At 51.1% G+C, this 25,178-nt stretch overlaps 11 protein-coding genes across 11 annotated transcripts; 5 read left to right on the top strand and 6 right to left on the bottom strand.

The window, feature by feature from the left end:
* Nucleotides 1-421: 421 nt before the first annotated feature.
* On the top strand, nucleotides 422-2,899 carry NFIA_017490 (6-phosphofructo-2-kinase PFK26; the record flags this gene model as incomplete). The annotated part of the gene is made up of 2 exons (XM_001264944.1): nucleotides 422-708; nucleotides 1,060-2,899. The coding sequence occupies 2 exons, from the start codon at nucleotides 422-424 to the stop codon at nucleotides 2,897-2,899; spliced, it is 2,127 nt and encodes a 708-aa protein (XP_001264945.1).
* A 479-nt stretch (nucleotides 2,900-3,378) lies between these two features.
* Nucleotides 3,379-4,144, bottom strand: NFIA_017480 (DsbA family oxidoreductase; the record flags this gene model as incomplete). The annotated part of the gene is made up of 2 exons (XM_001264943.1): nucleotides 3,379-4,050; nucleotides 4,100-4,144. The coding sequence occupies 2 exons, from the start codon at nucleotides 4,142-4,144 to the stop codon at nucleotides 3,379-3,381; spliced, it is 717 nt and encodes a 238-aa protein (XP_001264944.1).
* Nucleotides 4,145-5,350: 1,206 nt separating this feature from the next.
* Nucleotides 5,351-7,770, bottom strand: NFIA_017470 (SPX domain protein; the record flags this gene model as incomplete). Its single annotated transcript, XM_001264942.1, has 2 exons — nucleotides 5,351-5,485; nucleotides 5,536-7,770. 2 exons carry the CDS (start codon nucleotides 7,768-7,770, stop codon nucleotides 5,351-5,353), a joined length of 2,370 nt encoding a protein of 789 aa, XP_001264943.1.
* Nucleotides 7,771-8,433: 663 nt separating this feature from the next.
* NFIA_017460 (NUDIX hydrolase) lies at nucleotides 8,434-9,845 on the top strand (the record flags this gene model as incomplete). The annotated part of the gene is made up of 2 exons (XM_001264941.1): nucleotides 8,434-8,930; nucleotides 8,990-9,845. The coding sequence occupies 2 exons, from the start codon at nucleotides 8,434-8,436 to the stop codon at nucleotides 9,843-9,845; spliced, it is 1,353 nt and encodes a 450-aa protein (XP_001264942.1).
* A 538-nt stretch (nucleotides 9,846-10,383) lies between these two features.
* NFIA_017450 (uncharacterized protein) lies at nucleotides 10,384-10,876 on the top strand (the record flags this gene model as incomplete). The annotated part of the gene is made up of 4 exons (XM_001264940.1): nucleotides 10,384-10,479; nucleotides 10,545-10,576; nucleotides 10,703-10,784; nucleotides 10,850-10,876. 4 exons carry the CDS (start codon nucleotides 10,384-10,386, stop codon nucleotides 10,874-10,876), a joined length of 237 nt encoding a protein of 78 aa, XP_001264941.1.
* A 669-nt stretch (nucleotides 10,877-11,545) lies between these two features.
* NFIA_017440 (uncharacterized protein) lies at nucleotides 11,546-13,119 on the top strand (the record flags this gene model as incomplete). The annotated part of the gene is made up of 4 exons (XM_001264939.1): nucleotides 11,546-11,700; nucleotides 11,791-11,818; nucleotides 11,886-12,399; nucleotides 12,473-13,119. 4 exons carry the CDS (start codon nucleotides 11,546-11,548, stop codon nucleotides 13,117-13,119), a joined length of 1,344 nt encoding a protein of 447 aa, XP_001264940.1.
* Nucleotides 13,120-14,150: 1,031 nt separating this feature from the next.
* NFIA_017430 (putative tetracycline transporter) lies at nucleotides 14,151-15,594 on the top strand (the record flags this gene model as incomplete). Its single annotated transcript, XM_001264938.1, has 2 exons — nucleotides 14,151-14,219; nucleotides 14,281-15,594. The coding sequence occupies 2 exons, from the start codon at nucleotides 14,151-14,153 to the stop codon at nucleotides 15,592-15,594; spliced, it is 1,383 nt and encodes a 460-aa protein (XP_001264939.1).
* A 425-nt stretch (nucleotides 15,595-16,019) lies between these two features.
* On the bottom strand, nucleotides 16,020-17,120 carry NFIA_017420 (uncharacterized protein; the record flags this gene model as incomplete). Its single annotated transcript, XM_001264937.1, has 2 exons — nucleotides 16,020-16,756; nucleotides 16,838-17,120. The coding sequence occupies 2 exons, from the start codon at nucleotides 17,118-17,120 to the stop codon at nucleotides 16,020-16,022; spliced, it is 1,020 nt and encodes a 339-aa protein (XP_001264938.1).
* A 418-nt stretch (nucleotides 17,121-17,538) lies between these two features.
* NFIA_017410 (WD40 repeat domain-containing protein) lies at nucleotides 17,539-20,433 on the bottom strand (the record flags this gene model as incomplete). Its single annotated transcript, XM_001264936.1, has 8 exons — nucleotides 17,539-18,198; nucleotides 18,256-18,554; nucleotides 18,607-18,738; nucleotides 18,786-18,920; nucleotides 18,973-19,919; nucleotides 19,974-20,125; nucleotides 20,177-20,334; nucleotides 20,394-20,433. 8 exons carry the CDS (start codon nucleotides 20,431-20,433, stop codon nucleotides 17,539-17,541), a joined length of 2,523 nt encoding a protein of 840 aa, XP_001264937.1.
* Nucleotides 20,434-20,780: 347 nt separating this feature from the next.
* Nucleotides 20,781-22,754, bottom strand: ilv3C (putative dihydroxy-acid dehydratase; the record flags this gene model as incomplete). Its single annotated transcript, XM_001264935.1, has 3 exons — nucleotides 20,781-21,971; nucleotides 22,046-22,257; nucleotides 22,334-22,754. The coding sequence occupies 3 exons, from the start codon at nucleotides 22,752-22,754 to the stop codon at nucleotides 20,781-20,783; spliced, it is 1,824 nt and encodes a 607-aa protein (XP_001264936.1).
* A 501-nt stretch (nucleotides 22,755-23,255) lies between these two features.
* NFIA_017390 (cytochrome P450) lies at nucleotides 23,256-24,713 on the bottom strand (the record flags this gene model as incomplete). The annotated part of the gene is made up of 1 exon (XM_001264934.1): nucleotides 23,256-24,713. The coding sequence occupies one exon, from the start codon at nucleotides 24,711-24,713 to the stop codon at nucleotides 23,256-23,258; it is 1,458 nt and encodes a 485-aa protein (XP_001264935.1).
* Nucleotides 24,714-25,178: the final 465 nt, after the last annotated feature.

Genomic DNA, 25,178 nt, shown 5'->3' with positions numbered 1-25,178 from the left:
GGAACAACTGCTCTTTCAGCGGCAGGATAAATCTGGACGGTGCACACTCTGTATATGCTGAAGTGACCGTTGTTGACTGTCCTTTGTAAACTTCTTGTCACGGACATCTCTCCCTCACAGCAGTGAATTCAGTTCGTCGATAGTAGTGACGTTCTGTTTGCCGTTGCTTGACTCGTTACCTTACCTGGTATTATTGCTGCTTCCGCCCACCCACCACTTGTTTTTCCCTCTCTCTTTGCACCCCTCGCTTTAACTTCCTCTAACTCAGGCCTGATCGATCCGGGTGCATTCCAAGCTGCTTCTCACATTTCTCGCAAGATAAGAAACCCTCGTTTGTTAGCCACAACCCTGAAACCTCATCTTTGTCTTATTTAAATTTCCTCTCTTCCCCTCCCTTTTGCATCCCTGCTGTTCTGCGGGGATGGCACAGCAACATTCAGACATTGCGCGTTCCGCGATCATGACGTCGGCCTCGTCGCCTGAACATCAGCGAAACGGTGTCACATCGAATGGAAACAATCATGCGGGTTCTAATAAGAACGGGACGGGGAAAGACGCCAGTCTTATGCCGCCGAAGACTTTAGTCGGACGAGCGCTAGGGAACGAACTGCATTCCGATGCCCACAAGGGATCGCGTGCGTCTAAGGACGGTGTCGGGTTCGCCCTAACAGACACTCCGATTTCTACCGCACCTCCGTCTCCACAGATGTATGTTTCCCTTTTCGTTTCCTCCAATGATTTCCTATGATTTGATGGCGTTTTTCTTTTCTTGATCTGGACCTCGGGTCGTTTCGAATTCTAGATCGTGCAGATTGCAGCCCAAAAGCCACTTTGTTTGGGGTGCCTGATCCGCAGTTCTCGTGGCGGATCTATCATTCCCCCAAACATACCTTGCTTGTATAGCCGAACTATGTTTCATTTGCACATGTCGTTCTAAGACTTTGTTATTATCTGCTTTTAATTTGTCTTGGATCATATCTTCATTGTATCAATCTGGTTTCTCCGCCTGGATCGATTCTGTGAGAACGTGCTTCGTACTAACAATAATGCTGAATATAGCAATGGCGTTAGCCAGGTGTCGACCCCAAGTCGGGTCCGTGCCACCACTCTCGATATCCCAGGTCTGACCAAGTCCAAAGTGTCTCCCGATGGACGTATCGCTCAGAGAGATCTCGGCTCCAAGCTGGTGATTGTCATGGTCGGCCTTCCCGCCCGAGGCAAGAGCTATGTTACGAAGAAGCTGGCTCGCTACCTGAACTGGCTGCAGCATGATACCGAGATCTTCAATGTTGGAGAACGTCGTCGTGTCGCGGCTGGCAAGTCTCCTTCTCCGGCCAAAGCCATGGGCCCTCGTGACAAGCGTGCGTCTGTGCATAAGGATCTCGTGGATTCTGTGCGACGTCTCAGCGTGAGCGTGGGCACGATGAACACACAGCCCTCTAAGACTGAAACCTCGCCTCCTGAGGCTGCTACCTCGCCCCCGGAAATCAACAGCCTCCCACCACCGGTCGTTCCCGCTAAGATCCTTGTCAATGGGCAGGAAGAAGATCCCTCTATGCAACAGGAGGGCAGCACGATCATAAATTCTATCGATGCGGGACCGGACAACCAGCAGGCGGTCACGGAAGCATCACCGGAGCCAATCGATCAATCGGCATCGTTCTTTGACCCACAGAATCAGCGTGCTGTCAAGCTGCGTGAACAGGTTGCCCTGGATACCCTGGATGAGCTCTTAGACTATATCCTGGTGCAGGGCGGCAGTGTGGGTATCCTCGATGCCACCAACAGTACCCTCGAGCGCCGCAAATTGATCGTCGACCACATTCGCCAAGTTGCTGGCCCTGAGCTTGGTGTCTTGTTCCTAGAGAGCAGCTGTGTGGATCCCGAGCTACTGGAAGCCAACATGCGTCTGAAGCTATCAGGCCCGGACTACAAAGGTCAGGACCCCGTGAAGTCGTTGGAGGATTTCAAGAAGCGTGTAGCCCTCTACGAAAAGTCCTACGTCCCTCTTGGAGAGTATGAAGAAAAGCACAGCATGGCGTATATCCGAATGATCGATGTCGGACGCAAAATCGTCTCTCATCAAACCCATGGCTTTCTTTCCTCGCAGGTCGTCTATTATCTCTTGAATTTCAACCTCTCTCCGCGCCAGATCTGGATTACACGTCACGGCGAGAGTAAGGACAACCAGCTGGGCCGGATCGGAGGCGATTCCGAAATTAGCGAAAACGGGCGCCGTTATGCCAAAGCTTTGACCCGTTTCATCGATTATCAACGGCATCAATGGGAACAGTTACAGCAACAGAAGAATATGCTGCGGCACTTCCCCCCACGTCCCGGTGACAGTACGCCTCCCAACCCTTCCTACATTCCAAGAGATCGGCCGCGTAACTTCTGCGTGTGGTCATCAATGATGCGGCGCTCGGTCCAGACGGTCGAAGGATTCAACGAAGATGAGTACGATGTTAAACAGATGAAAATGTTGGATGAGCTGTATGCTGGAGAGATGGAAGGCATGACGTACGACGAGATTCGCGAGAAGTATCCCGAAGAGTACGCGATCCGCAAGAAGAACAAACTCTTCTATCGTTATCCCGGCCCTGGAGGCGAAGGGTATCTGGACGTCATCAACCGCCTTCGCGCTGTGATCATCGAGGTAGAGCGAATGACGGACCACGTCTTGATTGTCACCCATCGATCGGTGGCGCGTGTTCTGCTCGCTTACTTCCGTGGACTGAAGCGGGATGAAGTTGCCGACCTGGACGTGCCTCTAGGAATGCTGTACATGCTCGAGCCCAAGCCTTACGGCGTGGACTTTAAGGCCTATCGCTACAATCCTGATACCGATTGGTTTGACCATATTCCTGACTTTGAACTGAGCCAGGCCCCCACTTATTGATTCGACTGATGAAGCCGTCGCTTGGTACCCTTCGGTTGGGCTTTCCAAATTCGCCAGTCTTCTACGCTTGATTTATGAACCCTCCTTGCTATGATTCGTATTTCGCGGTTGCCAATGTGATGATTCTGTGATGTGACCTTTTCCTGTCTTTTTCATCAACCTTGTATTATCATTGAAAGATCCCTTGTGGTATCCTTGTTTAGGTGTGTCATGGATAGCGGGAGTTTCTGTGATGAGTTGTTTTATCTCCAATCAACGATGTCCTTGTGCAGCTCGCATGGAATGGCGTTGAGGTGGACTTGTACTTGATGCCATCAGTGCTCAACTCTTGCTCGAAGTATGTTCGCTAGAAATGTGGTCTTTCCAGTCTAGCTCTTATGATATGTGATGTGATTTAACCTGGCTCCCTAACGCGGCCTAGTTTATGCATACTCTGCATCATTAGACGTGTTCAATAAGCATTCTAGAGATTTCCTAGATTAAGAGCTTTGCTTCACTTTCTCAAACACCTCCAGGAAGGTCTCCGGCTCATCCGCGCCCTCGATGGCATATTGCCCTTGCACAGTGAAATACGGGACCCCAGTGACCAAGCGACGTCGCGCTCGTTCGGCCTCGAGGTCAACTTCCTTTCCTCCTTCATCGCCCGACTCTAAAAATTTCTCAACCTCCCCACGGTCCAATCCCGCCGCCGCCGCAGAATCAACCAACACCTTCCGATCCGTGATATTCTTCTCCTCCTCAAAGTAGGCGCGGAACAACTGCTCAGCGACCCTCGTCTGCAGCCCACCCACCTTTTCCTTGCTTGCGTCCCCGTTAGTCGCTGCCGCACCCCCTCGGGCACCCGCCTCCTTCTCCTTCAAGCCCGCATACCAAAGTACCCGGTGCGAATCACGGGTATTCCCCGTCTTGCCGCCGAACTTGAACGCGATGCCGTCGGTCTCGCCCGCGGCCGCCAGGCGCGAGAAAATCGCCGCGACTCGGCCCTCGCCGAACTTGGAGGCGTAGAGCTCGCGCTTGTCGACGCCGGGATACCCCGGGGAGGCCGGGTTCAGGTAGAAGGCGTGCCAGCTGAGGGTGAAGGTGTCGGATGGGTATATGGCTTTGTGGGCTGTGATGGCCCGGGAGAGACGGCGGTAGCCGACGTAGCACCACTTACAGAGGGTTAGACTTAGGGATTGAGGTGGAATACTGGGTACGTACCGGACAGACGGTGTCGGAGATGATTTGGATGTTGATATTGGTCATGATGTCCGAAGTTGAGGTCAGTAGCAGCGGCAGTGGTCTAAAATGAAGAGAGTGCGTCCTATGAATTATAGCTTTATATTATTCTGGTACTCTGTAACTGAGGTAAGGTAGATATTTGTTTGGCTTTACTTTGAAGATGATTTGTCAGCAGCTTTCCTGCGTGCTCGCGGGTCATATTGATCTATTCTGATTGATTACAAGTATTTGGTTATACTGTTGATCATGAGGGATTCTCTGACCTAATCTAGTGTATATAATATATTCTCATCATCCGTCGTAGCCATTGCAGTCTTGTCGGTCGCACCTTGTCCACTTACTGCTTGACACTGCTGATCTCCGCCCTGACATCATCAGCCAAGAAAGGAAATCCGGGGAACTATAAGGAGACAAAGTCCTACTCCTGCATAAAGGCTACAGCACCCCGCAATGCTAACAAGATGTCTTACAAAGATGCTACCGACATCCATGCGCTTATCCCTTGCCATATGTTGGAATACCATTGTCCGGTCGACGTCCTGGATTAATCCACGGTTCAGTTGCGCCGTGTCCTCTTGAGCAAAAGCTCGCTGAAGTGTTCAGTCTTACCCATTTTACATTCTGTGCTGGATTGGCACATGTCCTCCTCCCACCATCGGTTGGTTTAAAACAGCTCACCACAGCTGAAGTCCTCGGGAGCATCATCTACAAATATCGCGGAGCCCTCCAGAAGGTAGTGATAAGAAGCCTTCATTGCCGACTATACGCCAGAACAGCTGGCCAAGACTGCCGCTTACACCAAAGAGAAGAACAATGTCAAGCAGAGACAGACAGCAGTGGCTGTAAAACTACACTGTTATGACATAACGACTGCGAATGGATAAGTGAGCAGAATAAGCTTAAGGAAAGGATGTGATGCGAAGCCCGAATGTTAGACCAACTCATGCTGAGTATTCAACAACATACGGAGTAGAAAGGAAAATATCAGAGCATAGCCATATGACCTTGCATGTCTGCTGTGCCCTTCTTGTAAACATTGCCTTACAACCATTGTCAACTTCACAAATAAGAAGGTACAAAAGAATATAGGCAATTAATCATCACAATCATCGACAACCGCTCGCATATGAACCATGCATATATATATTCGTTCAGTTACTTTTGGATGTACAGCGACTCAATACAGGCTATCACAGTCATACTCGCGTCAAGCATTGTAAAGACGTGCATTTACATTCCTTGTCCACCCTGGTTGACCAAGCGCCAGGTGTCCGGATGTTCCACTGGAGTAAATGAAACGTTGAACATAGGGGGTGTGTCAACGCCGGGCTGCTGCTCCCTGATCCTCTTCATAGTAGCCGAATACTGCTTCATGTCAGTCCCAGTATTCAGATCTCCGAACCGATCAGACTTACCTTGAAGGCGAAATTCAGCACCAAGGCAATCGCCAGACCAATACACACGACAATAGGACCAAATGTGTTGTCCAGATCACGTCCGCTCCGCTGCCGGATTAGCCGGGACCGCTTTTCATACATGTACCATCCCCAAGCGGCGGCGAACAAGGCGAAAAAAGTGTAGACAATGGACAAGGCGCGAGCAATATCGTTGTGTTTGCCCGCAGCATTGTACAAACCGAGAGACAGAGAAGAAAGCAGGATACTGACGTGCAGCCACTTGATAAAGGTTCGTTGGTTGGCAAGATATACCTTGCTCTCCACACGGACAGGGCCCGAATCCTTGATCCAGGTGACGGGTTCACGCACGCCAGGTGGCAGGACAACCGACTGTCGATGCGTGCGGCTGGATCGCGAGATGGGAAAAGACGGGAAGAGTGCGGCCAAGCGGGACGACGTTATCGGCTGCGTTTCTCCCGGAGCACTCTCCTCGGGCAATGTGCGGCCTTCTCCTTCCTGTATGGTAGGCCTGCTCGGCCGTGGTACAGGTTGCGAGGGCTGTCTTGTCCGCGCTGGGGAGCCCAGTTCCGAGAACATGGTAACCGGGGATCCAACCAGTGGGCGCACGGTAGGACTTGCTCGGTTGCCCAGGAAGCTTCCGACGACCATATCATCCTCGGCACGCTTTGCAAGCCGTTCCTGTTCTTCTTTAAAGGCTGTTTCGGGATCGCGTCGGATGTCATTCTCCAGTTCGCTCAACCAGAAGGGGAAGCTATTGACATGGTCCTCAAATAGCTGAGCGACACCGTGGACGAATTTCGAGAAGCGCGGCGCCTCCTTGACAAGATGGGAGACCATGAGCTCGTTGACCCACTCGACATGATGTGCGCTGCCCCGCAGTTTGATCTCCAGCAAAGCGTGTGGGAACCGATTGACCTCGCCGGTTCTGATGCCGTCGAAGGGGTACTGCATTCCGCTATCATCGATATCCCTCCGATGCCAGTCGGTCGGGTCACGACACGGGCGTTCTTCGTCCAGCGCGTCTTCCCTAATGAGCGCAAGGTTGGTGTCGAGGGAAACTCGAATGCGATCATCGCCAGGAATTTGGAATGCAGTGCGGGTGTAATTGGCCCGAAGCATGGGCTGTAGGTTGTTCTCCTTGATGAATGACTGCAGCTCCTCAACATCCTTTTTGAGCGACTCCGCCTCTGCTGATTCGCCGTTATTCAAACCTTCCATTCGATGCAGCTGTTTCTCGAACGTATATTTGCCCTCAAGGAATTCCTGCACATGCTTCTCCTTAAGCTGCACTTTCACCTCTTTGCTATAGTCATCACTGGTCACAATCTTCTTCTCCAGGAAAATGGCGGGCGTGTCCTTGAGATTCCCGGTCCACCGAAGTCTGAGCGACCCGGCTTCGGAAGCTTTGGCTACTTTCTGGTTGTAGAGGTCGAACTGGGGGTTGTCGAAATACAAAGATGTAATTGTGGGGTCCTCAGGAAGCGACTCAAAATCCCTCGAAGACTTAGGGTTGTAAATGAGCACAGGCAATCGGCGAAGAATGTAAGTTTTGACCTCCAGGATGTTATCCTCGTGGACCCAGAACTTGTACGATGAGTACGCATCCTGGCCAAAACGGGGCTCGCCGGCATCCTTGGATTCGACAGCACCCTCACTCAGGATCTGGCGCACAAAGGAATACATCACCGATAACCGATGAACCAGAGGCGAATAGTCCTCGCTGTTGAAAGGGAGCTGCGATAAACGTACTTGCAGCAGCGGCCGTACCCGGTATCGTGCACCGCGCTTGCGGTCATGCTTCTTGGCAGCCTTGAGGAAACCAGTGAAATTGATGCGACTGTACTTCTGGAGCTCGCTGACTTCTTTGGCAATCTGGTCCAACTCATGAAGAACTTCAGAAGCGATGCTCTCCTTCTCCTTGTCGTCCACAGTGGTGGTCTCCTGATCCGCATTGGGTGCCAATGGCAGTAACCTGCTCTCACAGGCAGACGTACGCTCTTTCAGCTGCTGAGATGTCTCAACCTGGAAAGAATGGACCTTGTCAAGCTGCACATTGATCAGTTCCTGGACAAACGCTTCCTCGTCCTGTTCTGTCCATGGAGACTCTTCCGAGTCACTTGCGTCTTCGGTGACATCATGTTCTTTCAAGAGAACCTTCAATTTGTGATAGTCGATGTACTTCCCACTCCAGGGGGGATAAATCGAGTTCTTCAGCGTCTTGCCAAAACGCATGACGAACTGATGGGCTGATTTCAATTAAATCGAGGTCGCGACAGTGGCAATGCTATATTCGGCCCAACTGTATGGGCTTGTTGGGATTATGTTGAAGAAGCGTCTCAACAGACAGCACAAGACATAAAGCGCGTGAATGTGCTGTCAAAGAACAAAGCAGAGGAGACAGAAATCGCTTTAGGGCCTGATGAAAGGAGATTAAACGACTGAATCAACGCTTGAGATCTGGTGGGTGGCCGGCACAGTCTAGCCTTCCAGCTAGTTTCATGAAGCTGTTATCAGGAAGTCCAATGCATGCACGTGCTGCACTAGCCTGGAGCATCCTCAGCCAATCACACCCTGCATGACGTCGAGTTGTCTCATTCTGCGGAAGGAAAAACGCTGCCACCGGTTTGGTAATACCAATACAGCATATTGACTTTTCATGACCGTAAGTTCACATGAAATGGTAACGGAGATACCTGGGTAGATCACTGATGGAGCCGCGGTGATAAGATCAACAGCATTTACAGCATTCCATTCCTGTCGTATGACTCTTCGACTCGCAGTCGACTACGGCAAATCAACGCCATGAGAAGTCCTTTTCGCATGAATATATTGCAATTTACTCTCCTCTATTCTAGATAGCCCATAGCTTACCATTTATGACGGAAAATCCACGAAATGGAGTCCATGAACCCCAAGACAAATCAAGAACCACCATCGCTGCCCAAATCCCTCCACACCGCATTGACTGATCTTCATCGTCGCCCATATCCACATGTTCCCAACCCTCCATCGTGCAAGAAACGTGCTTCAGTAGCTCTGGTCCTCCGAGTACGACCAGCTTATGACCATTGGCCTGATTCGCCTTCCCTGCCCGCTGAGCAAGATCAAGCCGTTTCCACTGAACAACAATTGGAGACATTCTTCTCTCAGTCCTGGGTTCAGCATGGATCACCAGAGGTCCTGTTTATCAAACGGGCATCACGTGTGGGAGACCGCTGGACAGGACATGTTGCGTTCCCTGGAGGGAAGCGTGATCCAGAAGATACAGATGACCGAGCGGTTGCAATTAGAGAGACCTCGGAGGAGGTAGGATTGGATTTGACGACAGATGACTATATTTACATTGGAAATTTGCCAGAGCGGGTAGTAACCACCAGCTGGGGTTCAGTACCGTACGTTGGCAATCTTGATATTGCAATTTCCTTCGATAATGCTTACAACGTTATCCAAGGTTGATGGTCCTCTGTCCTTTCGTCTTTTTGTCGACTCGGAGCGATTCGCCAATACTCAAATTGCAACCAGCAGAGGTCGCTTCATCGCATTGGGTACCTCTCGAAAGTCTTCTATCACCTTCAGCACGAACTGTTGAGTATGTTGACATGTCTCAACGATTCGCAAACCGAGGCGGGCTCATTGCTCGCCTTCTATGTCGGTCCCTGATGGGGTGGATGGAGTTCGCTGCGATTCAGTTGCAACCAAGCGAAAGTTTAAATTGCAATACGACTCCGAACCCGGATACCATTACAAACCAGTCAAGCCCTTCAATCTTCCAAAGATGGAAATCGTGTTGCTCAACCGCCGCCTCCGTTGACTCAACTCGACCCCTGCATCTGTGGGGGCTGTCCTTGGGAATTTTGGCCGACTTCCTTGATATGCTCCCGCCGCATACGGCCGTGCGGTTGTGGAAGTATCCTACTTTTACAAGCCCTGACTTGCGCTTCATAATCAGCATTCTGACGTATCGTCTCCGAAAACGCAATATCCTCCATGTGAGGTCTGGGGCTCGGCAAGTCATAAGTAACACGGCCGTGGACGGCCAAACTGTGGCGTTGCCAGTACTTCAAGAGCCCAATACACAGCACGATTATAACGATGTTGGAATTGGAGGCTTGGGAGTGGGCAGATACTACGGAGCTTCAGACAAAGCTTCCGACGGGAGTACATATGCTGTCGGCATTATGCTCAGAGGCTATTATGAAAAGCTGCGTGTTGCGATTTATGTCTTCCTCGCATGGAGGATTGCCTTGGGCTCCGTGGCGGCAGTCTACGCATGGAGATTCCTTCGAGATCGTCGAATTCGTCGGTGACAAGGTCTCCACCTTTGTACAGAGGCGATCTTGTATAGTATAAATTCCTGGTGATTCGAGAACTGGTACATACTACAGTGTATGTCCGGCCTTTAGGACCGAGTCGAAGAGTCATAAGGAGATTTTGGTCGTATATATGCAACAGATACTTGTACTTGGAAGCTGCCTTACTGGATAGAGCAAGTAGACTGTCACCATTCGGAATTGAACCAGGTGGTATCAACGACCATGGAACGTACTGTTCTGTATATACGTAATACGGTGGTTCACCATACCATCTTTCTCTGGTATCTATGGAGGTGGTGCAAAGGTAATCCTTAGTCATGTGACTATTCTCTAAAATCTCGATCTTTGATTGGCTTAAATTTGTGGGCCCTCAGATTACTTAGTACTAAGGTAAGATTGATTATCCAAACAAACCCGAAGCTCATGCTTATCGTCCCCATTATCAATCACATCGTCAAGAGTAAATCATCGCGACCAATCCAAGAATCAATTCATAATTTGAATCAGAACTTCACTTTCAGAATCTTTTGCGATGGCCGCAACACAGAAGCTCTATCCTCGTGGCACTGTGAAGGGCATTGTGAAAGCACATTCCAACCGAAGCGTGAGCAAGAACGCTGATATTCTGGTAAGCAGCAGGTCAACAGTCACGTTAAAGCTCATTAACTGATTTCTCTCTGTGCCGTTACGCAGATCTTCTTAGATTATATGCTTTTCATGCAAGAGTGAGTCGGCAACTTGCCCTCCCAGCATTTTCCCAAGCATCGGCTGTTACCATCCATGCTGTGTCTTCTACCTCGAGGCACAGCTGAGATACTCGTATGATGGGACAATGTTGACTGGATCCAAAGATTGATGCGCGAAGCTTCGATAAGGTCGCGGAAAGCCGGTGAAAAACATGTCTCACCAAACTCTGTCCGCAAGGTCACAGAGGTGCGTTGTCAATTGAATCGATTCATCGTGCTGTACTGATGGCTAATACTTTTTCTTCCCCCCAGAAAACACTACGGAAATTCAAGGGCTGATCAGTTGAATCGTCTTCCAACCGACTCTCTCCAGCATCGAGTGCATACAATACCCACGGTGGGGATGAGGTTACTCAGCCGCTTGGCTTACAAGGAGACTAACTGAGATCGAGTTCCCTCTTCCGCTACTCTTCTGAATATTGCAAGGGAAAGGAGTACAGGCGTTGTTGTTGTGTTGATTCTTATGATACCCAGGCCGTGCCTTGTGGGCTGAGCTCCACAAACAGATACATGATGGTGCCCTCTGAACAGCTTCATAGTCGCTTCATGAGATAGCCATTGTAATTTATAAATACAAAGATTCATCATCTACCTCAGTTGTATAAGTGTGGAAAACGAATTGGCCGTCCTTTAAGCTCTTTGCTTTGCTGGTAGTTGCAGCAGACACGCGACAAAGCGGCGAGAGGTTCGGAAGAGTTCCACCCACATCTTTGACTCTTCAGCTCATGACAGCTTAGACCAGATCCTCGCACAACCCTCTTCTTTCTGACCCATTTCCCTTTGCGCACTCCGTTTACTTGCTAACTGATATACCAGCACAAGGCAATTCTTAGCTTTTCAAGTCTACTTATCTATTATCCTTTATTTGAATCACAATCCTCCCTTGACTTTAGAGGTCATCGCTCAGAGCTCCCACATTAACCAGTTGTCGAACCACGCATCTCCACAATGGCAGCTGCTTCTGTCAACAGCCACTCTCAGGCTCAGTCCGAGGCCTCTCCAAGGCCAGAATATGCAGTCACTGCTTCTAAAGCAGATGGGACCCAGGGAACAGCCAACGGCGTGGACACCCTCGACAATCCTCATTTCAAAGATCTTCAGAGGTATGTAAGATTCAAGGCTGAAGCTGGCGCATCTGTTGCGATGCTGTACTTTGATTGTTCCGATCATGGAAATTGACAGCATTCTTATAGGAGCTTGCGCAATACCATGAAGAAGCTGGTGAGTCGCTCCAACACGCCAGAGAATCACTCATTCACTCGCTAACAAGCATTCGGTCTCTATGTAGAACGCAACCGCAAAAGTCGATGCTATCATCGCAGAAAACCCCGGCAAATCTCTCGACGAACTGGTTGCAGAGAAGAAGATCAACGTGGACCAGAAAGCGCAGGCCCTGAAGAAGCCTGCGCTCCAGGCCACCGTCGCTCAAATCGAGGAGCAAATCGCTCAATTCAAGAGCTTCGCCAGCCATTACGAGGAGCGCCTGAACAGCCAGAAGATCGCATTGGAGAAGGCCCACAAGGAAGAATTGGATGCTGTTCGGGAAAAGGTTCGCGCAGAGGCTACTGAGGTTCACCAGAAGGATCTCAGACAGCGTCTGCTTAGCCTGACCAAGTTCCTTTGCGCTGCCGCCGCCATGAGGCGCTCCGGTGACGAGACATCCCCCGAGAGCCGCGCATTTGAAGGTGTCCTTTACCAAGTCTACGGAGGCTCCCAGGACGCAGTGAGCTCTATGCTCAAATTAATTGACGGAGTAGACGAGAAGGTCGTCAGTGTGGAGGGAGAAACACTTGAGGTCACCTGTAAGGAAGTCCTTCATATTTTCTTGATTGAACTCGATTTGGTCCAGTTGATTAACCAGTGTGCCTTGTCTAGACGGTAAGGTGAAGCAAACATCCGAGGAGTACGCTCCTGGGGGAACCACAGAAGAGGTGACTACGGAAGCAACTGCAGCCTCTGATCCTACCTTGGCGAACGCCGCCTACACTGAACTCCAGGACGGCCCTCTTGACGCCGGTGCTACAACAGCCAACGAGATTGACGCCTCTGCGCCTAAGGCCGAGGTCCCTCCTCCCGCCCAGACTCTCGTTTCCGACGCTGCTAATCCTGTAGCCGAGGCTTCGTGGGAACAGAACGGGGCTGGCTCGCTCGAGTCGTCGGCAAATGCTGACGGCTGGGTTGAGGTGCCTCGCGACCCGGCGGAGACGGAGACAGGCCTACAGGCAACCCCTGCCTCTGTCGATACCGGTCTGAAGAACAACCCGACTGTCGCTGAGGCCTCCGGACAGAGTGATGAACATGTCTCCGTGCCTAAGGCGCAGGGCGGCGACGGATTCGAACCCGTTGTGCACCATCAAAGACAGCCTAGTGGCCGCGGTCGGGGCCGCGGTGGACGTGGCCGGGGAGATGGATTCCGTGGCCGCGGCCGTGGCGATTTCAGGGGCCGCGGTCGAGGACGCGGTGGTCGTGGCCGCGGCGGACCCAATGGGGCCCCAGCTGCAGCTCCGGCTGCAGCACAGTGATTAAATCTCAACTTCTCCGCGAGACGTTGGCATTTACCATGTGCCCCTGAAGAATAGAGATCTCTATGAGAATACTAGTCTTCAATCCCATGGTACTCGACTCCAGCGCTTCGCATTAGGTGTCGCCTTGGGGGGTTTTCCCAGGCACCACTGCTCCATTCTCCCTTTATTTTCCTTCCTTGACCATGTTGGTCTCTCCATACCCTTCTCTACCTGTCTTAATGTCCACAAGCGCATCGGTACGGCGGTGTTATGGTTGACGAAAGCGATGAGCAACTCGACGAAATTTTTACCGGGAAAAGGATTCTTGATTGCAAAGGCATGGGTTTGGGATTGTCTGGGCTCTTCTGCACCTTTGCTCTCTGGTTCTCTCTTTTGGTTGGCGATGTTACCAAAAGTCCCTCTTGTATATGTCTGGCAGTTATTGAGCGTGCATATCCTTGGTCTGATATTTTCCATCTCCTCTTTCATTTTCTGTAGATTCTATTCTCCGTTTCCGCGCCACCGGTGGATTCTGAGGGCGGCTTTTTTGCTTCTTTGTCTTCATTTCCTTTCCCTGTGTTCTACTTTACTGTTCCCCTCGAGGCCCAGCACTCCGAATTTGGGCCATGGAGCGGGGGGAGATGGTGATGGTGATAGGCAGGTCGCTATCACGGCGTCGCGGGGACATGGCCGGTCTGTCGGAGAATGGGTCAATCTTGGTGTAGATTGGGGTGTACAGCAGATGAAATGAATGGCATTCATCTCGCCAACGGCAGTCTTTTCGACTCTATATTGTAGCTTCGAGGCATCTGTAACAGTAGATAGGTCCGAAACTGGCAATAGGGCTCAGGGCTATGACATAATCTATCTGTCTCGACCTTAAATGATTACCCAGCAGCTACGGGCATCGGTGTCTCATCCTGATGGATACCAGATTGTCCCTTTTCCTTTTTCTTCTTCCTTTCGTTTGATCGAGTCACTCGTTGTCCAATCCTCATGCTCTATTCCAATTTGCCGATTCCGCGAACTTGCAGTCCGAATTGATCATCATGGCGCTGGCCGCGGATCAACGTAAGAAGATACTACGAGTGTTGATGATATCTCTCCTTCTAGACCTGGTGGGAATAAACCTGCATACCAATGGAATGATAAGGACTCTCTCTAACTGACTTATGCTAGATCTCCTTTACATTCATCCTTCCACTCTTTCCATCGCTGCTTACGTTCTATCGTTCTCAAGCCCCTTCTCCCGCCTCTCTCCTAAACCGTGTCTTCCACTATCTCAACGCGTACAAGAACTCGTTCGCAAAGCCGATCGACTCGCGGTATGATATAGTGCTCCTTGGAGGAGCGCTAGGATCGCTCTTCTCTCTTCTACAAGCCATTGCTGCCCCTTTCATCGGCCGATTATCCGACAGATATGGCCGACGGACGGCGCTGCTCTGCTCCATGGTCGGGAACACTCTGAGTGTCGCGCTATGGGTCGCCGCGACGGATTTTCGTACCTTTCTCGCCAGCCGAATCGTCGGTGGTCTAAGCGAGGGCAATGTGCAGCTGGCGCATGCGATTGCGACGGATATCAGTGATGAAAGTCAACGGGGCTCGACCATGGCGCTGGTGGGTGCTTGCTTTAGCATTGCGTTCACCTGCGGGCCGGCCCTTGGAGCCGCCTTGTCGAATATCACCACAGTGGCTGCAAATCCGTTCGCGACCGCTGCAGGAGTCTCGCTTGTCCTTATTGTCACCGAGACACTGTATCTGTATCGCTGTCTGCCGGAAACACACCCCCGATTGACCAAGCTCAGTCTTGGTCCTCTCAGAGCTGAGGACACTGCCTCCTCAACGCAAAAGAATAGCAAGCAAGCTGACGCCTCGAACCCCGATTCGACCATGGCTCACAAACACACAAATAATCCCGCACTCCTCAACCTGCTTCACTTTCTCTTCCTTCTTCCTTTCTCCGGGCTGGAGTTCTCTCTTCCCTTCCTTACCGCGACTTTTTACGCTGGAAGCACCGCATCTCCATCCGCTCTGAACGGTCGTCTTCTCTCCCTGATGGGACTCATCGCCTCTTTGCTCCAAGGGACCGTCGTCCGACATCTACCGCCACTGATGACCCTTCGCGCCGGGGTGGTAGCTTGCACCATCTCTTTCCTCCTCCTGGCTCGAGTCTCTTCGCTCGTCGGGCTCTACTCGGCCGGTGCTCTGTTGGCTGTGACCAGTGCTACGGTTGTGACCGGCCTGAATAGTCTTGGTAGCTTTGAAGCGCGAGAAGGAGAGCGTGGCCTTGTTCTGGGTCGACTGCGAAGCTGGGGCCAGGTAGGCCGAGCTGCGGGCCCACTGCTCTTCTGCTCACTTTTCTGGTGGGTCGGACGCGAAATTGCTTACACCACTGGTGGGTTCGCAATGTTGGCGGTCTGTGTGGGCGTGTTTACGACGTTGAAGTCGCCTCCTATCGGATCTGCGGCGAAGGCCGGCAAGGTGAAGGCCTAGCAGTTTTCTTTAGATGCATGTATCAAATTATTGAGCGTACATTCTTGGCATAGCTGGGTTTTTGACTGATTCATCATACTAACAACAAGCGGGACTGTTCATAAAGTTAGGCTTCTTCGATATGTACCACTAGGCAATTTCGACGGCTAGTCAGAAATTCATCATACACTCTATAACATTCGTTGCTGGGTATAATACACGTAAAGTATAAGTACATCAAAAGAGGAGATGGTGCGAATTTAAGACAGCCGACGAAGAAAACATGATCAACGCCATAGAACTTGAGTGAGAGTGCCACACATGCGCCAAATATATCAGCAGTGTTGGTAGAACAATACTACAAAGTATCTTCGTGTTATAAGAGGATATTTTGCAAGGGCTTACACACCCACCATCAACTGCATCTTGGAACCTGCAACCGTGAGCTATGCCGACCGGTCAGAGCCACGATGCGTGCGAGACGAGGGAAAGCTACAGGTCTGACAGCCCTGGATCGCCAGCCCAGGCGGAGGGTCGAGAGAACCTCTCGCCTTCCCAATCAGCCAGTCAGTCAACGTGACAAACTTGGCAGTCCGGTCCCATCCGTCCGCGTCGTCAGCATGCTCGATCGTATGCGAAGAAATCCGGCCTTCTTCATCAAAGGAGAAGATGAACAGTCCAGTAAACTGCTCTTCATTCGACAGTTTGAAGATAGGTGCATCCCCGCCCAGAAGCACGCTGAGACCCTTGTTGACGCCATTCTTCGCAGAAGTATGGCTGAGCTTTTCCGATGATGGCGATGACGACAAGGCCTTGTTGGACCTGCTCGCAGCACCGGCAGAGCCGTCTTTATGACCCTCTCTCCTGGGCTCTGTCCTCCATCGGACGACTAGCCGCTCATCTCCGCTTTCGCTCTCGCTGCATCTGTCCGGATCTAAAACCGTGCCTGCACGAACGATCCGCTCGCTGAGGATCTGCAACTTCACATTACCGACTAGCGGCAAGCTGCTCCAGGCCACAGGGACGGTCCAGAGCGCGGCTCGATACAATGTGCGACCTTTCACCGTGGGAAGGTGCGGATGCGTCGAGGGAAATAAGTGAAGTGTGATGTTTGGCGAAAGGATGTGCGGAGGTAAAGGATTGATGAGTAGAGTAGGTAGTAGAGGAGAGAGAGTGCGTAGCGCTGCGGAAGGGCACCGTCAGCATGAATCCATCCTCTCGTCGACTATTTTTTCTTTCTTCATCCTGGGACAATCACACGTACTTTTTCCAAGTTTCAGAATCCGTTCGTCGGGCGGTTTATGGTCATTTTGCGGGCCGCCGTTCAGCCCGTCTATGGATGATCCATGATGTGTCTGTGAGAAGAGCGTGGGCGATATGGGCGTCGGCCAAGGGTCGTTGAGAATCCCGTGTCGTGGCTGCGCCAAAGGCCGCACTGGAGTCGACACAAAGTACTGACGGGGACTAGACAGAGAGATAGATTTCCGTGGAGCTTGGAGGAGACATCGAATCGGCTGAGGAGACGGAGCAGAAAGCAACTTCGGCATCACGACGTCGGAAGGGAGAATAATACCTCAAAGGGAATGCATAGGAGTATAACTAAAGTGAAAGCCGTACTAGACGACAAGATACAAGCGGTTGTCAAGCCATATGTCTGAGATTCTATTGGTGTAATGGCAATGGGCTGAAGTTCAGCAGACTCAGAACTAAAGCGTGAAGTCGAAGTTTCGGTTTGGTTTCGCCAATGACGTCGGGAGATTCGCCGAAGCCGAAACGAAGCCTCGACAACATTACAATTAATGGTCAACTCCACGTGCGAGAAAACATCGAGATCGGTTCATATCAAGGCTGTACATAAAGTCGAATTATATCGACAAAGCTACCCGTGAAAATGCCGAAACCCAAACCCCAACCCCAATTGAAATCATAATCATATACATGAACCAGAATAGAATTCCACCAGAATTAAGCCAGTTCATCATCGTCGCCTGTCCCCATGTATCGATGCTCGGCCAGATCCCGAATTTTGTCTTCCAGCACGCCTCGCCCATATCGTTCAGCGACCTTGGCTGCGGCTTCGATCATCTTTCCATTGCGATCCTTCATCATACGAACTAACTCCAAGGCCTTCATGCCTCGCTCCTCGCCTTCTCTGCACTCAACTGCGAGCATCTGCAGAAGGATCTTATCCAGTTCGATCTCTTTCCTGGCCAGCTCGGCCCGTTGGCTGGGCGTCGCGTTGGTTGAGGACAGGAGATCCTGGAACAGGGAGAGGAGAACGTTGCCACGGACAAAAGACTCCTCAAACCGTGCCGATGCATCGTTGCGAGATTCATCGCCCTCGTCGTCGGATGCTTTCTGCGGCCTGTCGGATATCGGGATTCTGAAGTCGAACTCACTGAGCAGTGGGCGAGGAAAGTACGGGTATTTATCTCCTCCTTTGAGAATGATGCAGTGAAATTTCTCTTGTGCAACTGCCACAGGCCAGTAAGTTTCCTCTTTTCGCCCGCCTGCCAATCTCTCAAGCTGTTTCGTATCAAGTAACGGAACCCAGCGAGCCTGGCCATTAGTACGCCAGTGCTGCAAGATGAGGAGGACACCTTCGGAATCGTAGATGCAAGGATCCTGGATTTATTATGAGTATGCCACCAATACTGGCATCGATCCGCGCAGATGACTCACCCCTGTATCAGAAAAGAAGACGCTGCGTAGCTCTGAGCCCTCGGGAAGAGCAACCACGTCCTCATTTTGACATACTTCATCCCTCTTGACATTCTCAATGGAGTACGTGAGAGTCGCTGTGAGTCCATCGCTCCCCAAGGGTCCGTTGCCAATCGTCATCACGTAATCGCGCCATGCAGCGCACGTCACAGCTGGGCTTTTTTGTCTGTACACCTTATACGGCGTCCCGAACAGGGTATACACACGAACGTAGTCCTTGGTCGTCACAGCCACAATATATGAATCACTTAGCGCCAGCGCTATATCTCCGTCAGCCGCCAGTCTCGAATGAGTCGGGCTCACAGTGCCTACCTCTGATCAACTCTCCTTGCGGTAACTGTGTTCGCCAATCCGCACGCGTTGTCCAGGTCTCATGAGGGCGGTAGAATATAGTAGCGGGACTGCCATCGGTCGGGTTGTTCGAAAATAAAGTCCCATTCTCGTCTAGAAATCGTTAGAGCGCATCTATACAACTGGATAATGTTCCATACTGAGACATGCGCGGTCATAGAGGTAGGGGTCGGTGAAGTGAAAGTCACGGTGTAGTTCTCGGTCATAAAATTCCACAGTCACCGTATTATGAGTCTCCTGATCAACTGTCCACACACAGCCGGTCAGGTTCAAACCTAGCTCAGTCAGCACATTGTTACTCGGCTGTCGCTCAAAGTCAAGATATACAGAGATACCGTCGATTTCCTCTCCAAGGTGTGCTCCCTGGCTGAAGAGGAGGGTGGGCCTTGGGCTTTGTATAGCTGGTCAACAATCGTTTCTCGGCAGGGCCGGCAATATCGTCGAGATGTCCATTTGTTCGCTTGCCGTAGAGATTGACGCCCTCCGCATAACCAGCCCCATCATCATCCTCGACAAAGTCCTCCATGCCCTGATCAGAACCAAGAAGATCATCGAGAGAATCGGGCGTTCCTCCTCTTCCAGGCCGCTCTATTGACTCTTTCGGTCTGTTCGCCAATGATCGACCTGCATTTCCAGACACCTCCGCCAACACGCCAGGGAAGATAGGGGCGGCCTGGAGAGGCTTCTGGATATGGTGCTGATGTTCCTTTGGCACAAACCCATCGTAGATGAAAAGCTCACCATCCGACGTTGTAAACGAGAGCGAATTATTGGTAGGATGCCAAGCAAGATTGATAACATTGGCGAAGTCGTAACGGTGCAGCACTTGCTGTGTTTTGGTTTCCCAGATCAAAATCTTGCCGTCGGCACCAGCTGTCGCAAGAAGAGCCCCATTCGGTGACCAGCTGACCGATGTAATATCTCCGTTGTGACCACCCGAGAAGACCTTTTCCTTCTTCCATTCAGATACAGAATAGATTACGATGTCTCTGGTCACTTCTGCAGCTGCAAATGCTGTTCCATCAGGATGCCAGGCGATCTCTGCCGTTGCTTCGTCCTCCGCTTCAAGTCGTCGGATGACGCCGTCTAATTTCCGTACTAATTCCGGCTCCTCCGAGAAAGTCGAATAAATGTAGAGAAGACCGTCAGTACACGAGACGGCTATGTATCGTCCGTTTGGATCGAAGGAAACGTGCTTCGTGCCTTTGGCTTGCTCTCGGAGGTACTTGACTTTCGTCATGTCTTCGATGTTGACAATCTTGACTGTGAGCTCACTGGATGCTGTCAGCTTTCGCACGAAGGGGACCTTGCTGTAAGATTAAACTGACTCGCTCGCAACCGCCACCCACTCCCCGTCCTTGGAAATGGCTAGATCTCGGACGGGCAGCGCGCAACGTACTAGCAGCTGTTCCATCCTCCCTGATCCTATCCCATACTTCCAGACAGTGCCATCTTCCGCTCCCATAATAAACGAGTCATTCTGCGAAGCGCGTTAGTCTCTAGCAGCCCCTCGAAGAGATATCCGACGTACTGTAGCAACGACGCCCAAGTTGCCATCAACGCCATCGTCGATCGTCTTCGGTTCGCCGTCTTCGCCGACTGTATACACTCGGATCGCCGAGTTGGAACCGCCAGTGACAATCCAACGACCGTCCGGTGTGTACGTCAACACAGTTGTTCCGGGCGTATCTGAAGCAATAAAAACACTGTTAGCCACCTCCCAATATTATTTCAATGGCTACACTCACGGGCCGGTCTGCCTCTGGGGCGGAGCGCTTCTGTCGCCATGGTGAGATACCGATCAGTATACTAATGCCGGTAGAGGTCAGCGCTGGAAGCACAATCATAAACACTGCGCTATACATCTAAATCCAGCTTGCCGCTGGGTCAATTCCACTACTAGAGTTAGTAGAGGTTTCTCCGACAGCGCAATGCGGAGCATCACCGCCAACGCGTTTCTTGCGCGGGGGACGCGTCGACGCGGCGTGATGACTTTTAGCCCAATCAGGAAATGCAGGGCTTAGGGCACCGGGTTCAGGCAGCGCCAAAAGACATGTACATTACCCCAGAGGTACAAGTAAACCATGATAAGTATTTCATTTCAATGGAATTGTAGACATATGGTTGGCTAGTTATCATTTACTGACATCTGATGGCCCAACGGCCGTTAGGAAGTCAAAATCGGCTCCATCTTGAGCCTGATTGACTGACCGTTGATACAAGCCCTGATAGCCTCTCCTCCGTGCTCTGTGCAACCAGGCTTTGGCTGCATCCGAGCCTTCTTTCTTCCTCGTCTCTATACGGAATTTGAGTTCTTCATCGGAGATTGCCAGGTTAAGCTTCCCGCTATCAGCATCGCAAGTGATCATATCACCGGTCTGCACCACCCCGAATGGTGACTCTGGCAGGGCTGATTCTGGCGAAATATGGAGGACAATAGTGCCGCCCGCTGTTCCTGACATCCTTCCGTCCGAGAGACGCAGCATATCCGTGACGCCTGCAGAAGCGAGCTTGCGCGGTATAGGAATCAGACCGGCTTCTGGCATGCCCGGATTGCCAATAGGACCTATCCCCTTCAACACAAGCACCGAGTCTTTAGTCACGTCTAGGTCTGGGTCATCAATCCTCTTAGCCAGGTTTTCTGGATTTTCAAAAACGACAGCTGGTCCTGTGTGGGAAAGCAGCCTGCGATCTTTGGAGGCGGACGCTTTTATGATCGCTCCATCCGGTGCGATATTACCTCTGAGGACAACGAGTGAAGACGAAGGGTAGAGTGGATTCGATAGTGGCCTGATAACCTGCTGCGAATGTGGGAATGTGCGAAATAGAGATGCGTCCAAAACCTCGCCCAAAGTCTGGCCAGAGATCGTCATGGCTGAGAGGTGTAGAAGGGGACGAAGAGTATGCAGTAGCGCCAGCATACCCCCAGCATTATGGAAATCATTCATATAGTTGTCACCGCTGGGCTTCAGATCAATCAGCAAAGGGGTGCTTCGCCCAATTTCTGCAAAAGTATCCAATGTTATAACTCCCTGGAGCTTGGGATGCCGATTAACAATAGCCATTAAATGGACGACGGCATTTGTCGATCCCCCGATCGCTTGAAGAACTGTGATAGCATTCAAAAATGACTCTTTCGAAAGAATATCCTGCGGTCTTCTCTTAGCTAGTGCCGCGGCCACAGCATTGGCTCCCGTCTCTTCTGCGATTCTGACCCTGGCAGACGAGACTGCGGGCGCAGAAGCACCGCGCAGGGGCATCAACCCTAGAGCGGCGGTGATGCAAGCCATCGTACTGGCAGTTCCCATCACACCGCAGGTCCCGATCTAGAAGCCTGAGTCAGCATGATGTACTAACTAGTTACCGACAATTGTGAGCCGCTGTAGCAGTAGAGACAAACCGTCGGTGCCAGCTCGTCATTGATAGCCGATATCTCCTCTAGGTCTATGTCTCCTGCGCGAAAAGCCGCCCAGTTGTTGCGGCAGTCAGTACAGGCACCTATTCTCTGCCCGCGATAGCTTCCCGGCATCATCGGTCCCGTTACAAGCGGCAAGACTGGCTTGTTGGCCGAGATACCACCCATGAGTTGTGCGGGAACGCTTTTGTCACAACCTATAGCTCAGTCAGTCATGACCAACCTATGTCTGGAGTGGTGGCTGAGCAAGAATAGAGAAGTGTGTAAACGGACCTCCAATCATGATACACGCATCCAGCGGCTGGGCTCGAATCATTTCCTCCGTATCCATGCTCATCAGATTGCGCAGGAACATGCTGGTCGGATGAGAGAATGACTCATGTATACTGATAGTAGGAAATTCTATCGCCAGGCCCCCATTGAGCTGGATACCGCGCTTAGCAGCCTCAATCAGCTGGGGTACATTCGCATGGCAGGGGTTGAACCCTGAAAAGGTATTGACGATGCCAATGATAGGACGGGACAGAGCATCCTCCGAGTATCCCAATGCCTTTATAAAGGCTTTTCTGAGGAATAGCGAAAAGTGTGCATCTCCATAAGATGTCAGACCTTGACGCAGACCAAAATCAGAGGATATAGCTGCTGATAGATCATAGTCTCCGCTCGGGGAATATTCCGCCTTGTCGTCCTGCATCGTTATCGACTAAAAACAGCAAAAACAAGTTCAAATTATGTATTTGCTGTCCTTTTCTGAATTCAAATGCAGAACATGAGTCTTCTATGTCCTCGCTCATGAGGCGATCAAATATCCTGATAGCGTCAATATCGGCACAACTCCGTGATCCGGATATTTCTCCGCATCGCCTGTATAGTAATAGGATACATCTCACATGTGAAGTACACCTATGTTCTGAGGCTTTGGATGAAGCCCGTCATGAACAAAACGGGTTCATGCTAAGATAGATGACTACTATGACAGGAACCACATTGATCCAACCCGAGGTTACGCTCAATAATCAGTCAAAGGGAACTCATGGACAGGCTTTCGCATACGGTGACAAGCGGCTATATTTACATCCAAAGAGATATTTCTCGAATCATAACATCACTCGTAATTTATGACGTCAAAAGAGAATGCCCTCGTCATCGCTGTCCAACTGGTGTTGCAAGAACTCAGTTGAAGTCTGTCCACTGTTTATACGCGCATTCTCAAGCGTACTCGAATGTCATTCTTAGGCAAATACGCTCCACTGGAAGGCCTATGTCCTGGAATTATGAAAGCTTTGCCACTTGCCGGTTCGATGTCCCACGTTGAAATGATTGCAGCAGAGAAGAGTAGAATCATCCTTTCAGCGAGAGCGCGGCCCTTGCAACCAGAAACGCCGCCCCCGAATGGATAAATGGTGTGCATGTCCGCCTTTTGTGCGCCTGTGTCTGGATCTGTGACAACAAACCGTAGCGGATCGAACTGCTCCGGGTTAGAGAAGAGTTGAGGGTCTCTCTGGACCACCCCGTGAGCCATGATTATGTTCCCTCCTTTTTTGATTCGGTAAGTGCGTGGTTCGGCCAAGCTGGCAGCTGCAGCATCCTCAGGGGACTCAGTAACAGTCAAGTCAGAGGTGACTTCACGAAAGGAAAGTCCTGCTGAATCTAACCGCATGGTCTCATAGAAGCTAGCTTTGAGTAGTGGGCAAGATCGAAACAACTCATCCGGATCAAGGGAGACCTTGGCGGGTTCTTGAAATGGGAGCCCGGTCTCCTCGCGACTGGGTCTATGGACCTTTGCAAAAGGAGCAATCTCCTTTCGGATTTCCTCCAGAAGAGCAGGGTCAGAGTAGATGCGGAGAATGTTCCAGAAAACAGCGTTGGGTGAGTTGGCGTTCAGGGCCCAAAAAAGAGACAAATGACCAGGGGCGCTGGACCTTGGCGATAGTCCCAGTTCTTTGAACTTCCGGATCCGTTGCTTCATCGGCTCTGATACATCGTCAAGATCGCGAAACTTGACACCAGGGTCATTTCCTTCATCCCAAGAGACGAATGCCTGGTGGTAGGCTGCAAGAGCATCCAAGATGCGATCACGCGCTGCATATGCGGCCGAAAGGCCTGGCAATGGTAACCAGCGAGGAGCACCAAGCGACAGCGCGGGGAATCTGTTATCAAAGGTCCACATATCATCAAGTAGATCAGGAAAGGCTTCAAGGAAAGCTTGTCCCATGGATACGGATGTGCTGATGTGCCCCACGAAGTTTCTCACCAGAGCAAAAAGATTCACTTCAGCCATAGGCTTCTCCTGCTCATCGATGACTTCAGCTTCGCTCCTCCGCTCCCACGGCGCCTGGTCAACCATACTACGACAGAACGTTACTAGATTAGGAGTTTCGCGTTCAGTGATGTCCTTGGCGACCTTGGAAGCCTCTGTGAGAAATGGTTCTCGCATTAAGAGATTGGGGATATTATGATGGATGATATGGTGGTCAGTGGCGCTGAGGTTACGAATCGCGCCCTGATCACCCCCGACCTTTTCCAATGCGTAATTGATCAATGCAGTAGAAGACGTGCTTCGGGAGGCCAAGATGGCCTTAGTGAGCGACGGTGACACTACGACATCGTGCTTCGAGCCACCCAAAATAATGCCGAATACAGCTTCGTTCATGTAATCTCTGTCTCTCCAATCAGCCACTTAACTCTCTACAACTGGGTAACGTAAGCACGAACCTCGCCCTTCGAACAAAGTCGATATGATCCCATCCAAACGGAATGCTATGCCCCAACCAGGGAAGCCAGTAGGGGACCACCCTTACTGATCTTGGGAGTTGCGCATCTGTCCTCTTATCGGGCCAGCTTTTGAGGCCAGTAATGATGCGGGTAGCGAGACATGAGGAGAGAAGAATAGCCAGCAAGGTCGGCCATATCCACTCTCGAACATCGTCCATAGACAATTGTAGCAGGCTACTTGGGGTTAACTTATGATTTTCCATTATCCCCATCCGATGAAACCGGCCAGAAGCTGTAAAGGGGAGACTGCCCTGGCGATGGAGGGAATGCTAAAAGACCAAGTGAGGGAAAACACACATATGGAGACAAGCCAACAGAATAGTCAAATAGTAATAAAAGCCAG

This window comes from Aspergillus fischeri, genomic scaffold (genome assembly GCF_000149645.3).
Source record: "Aspergillus fischeri NRRL 181 1099437636249 genomic scaffold, whole genome shotgun sequence".
NCBI classification, from domain to species: domain Eukaryota; kingdom Fungi; phylum Ascomycota; class Eurotiomycetes; order Eurotiales; family Aspergillaceae; genus Aspergillus; species Aspergillus fischeri.
Note: the sequence above shows the minus strand (reverse complement) of the source record. Positions and strands in the feature narration are given on the sequence as shown.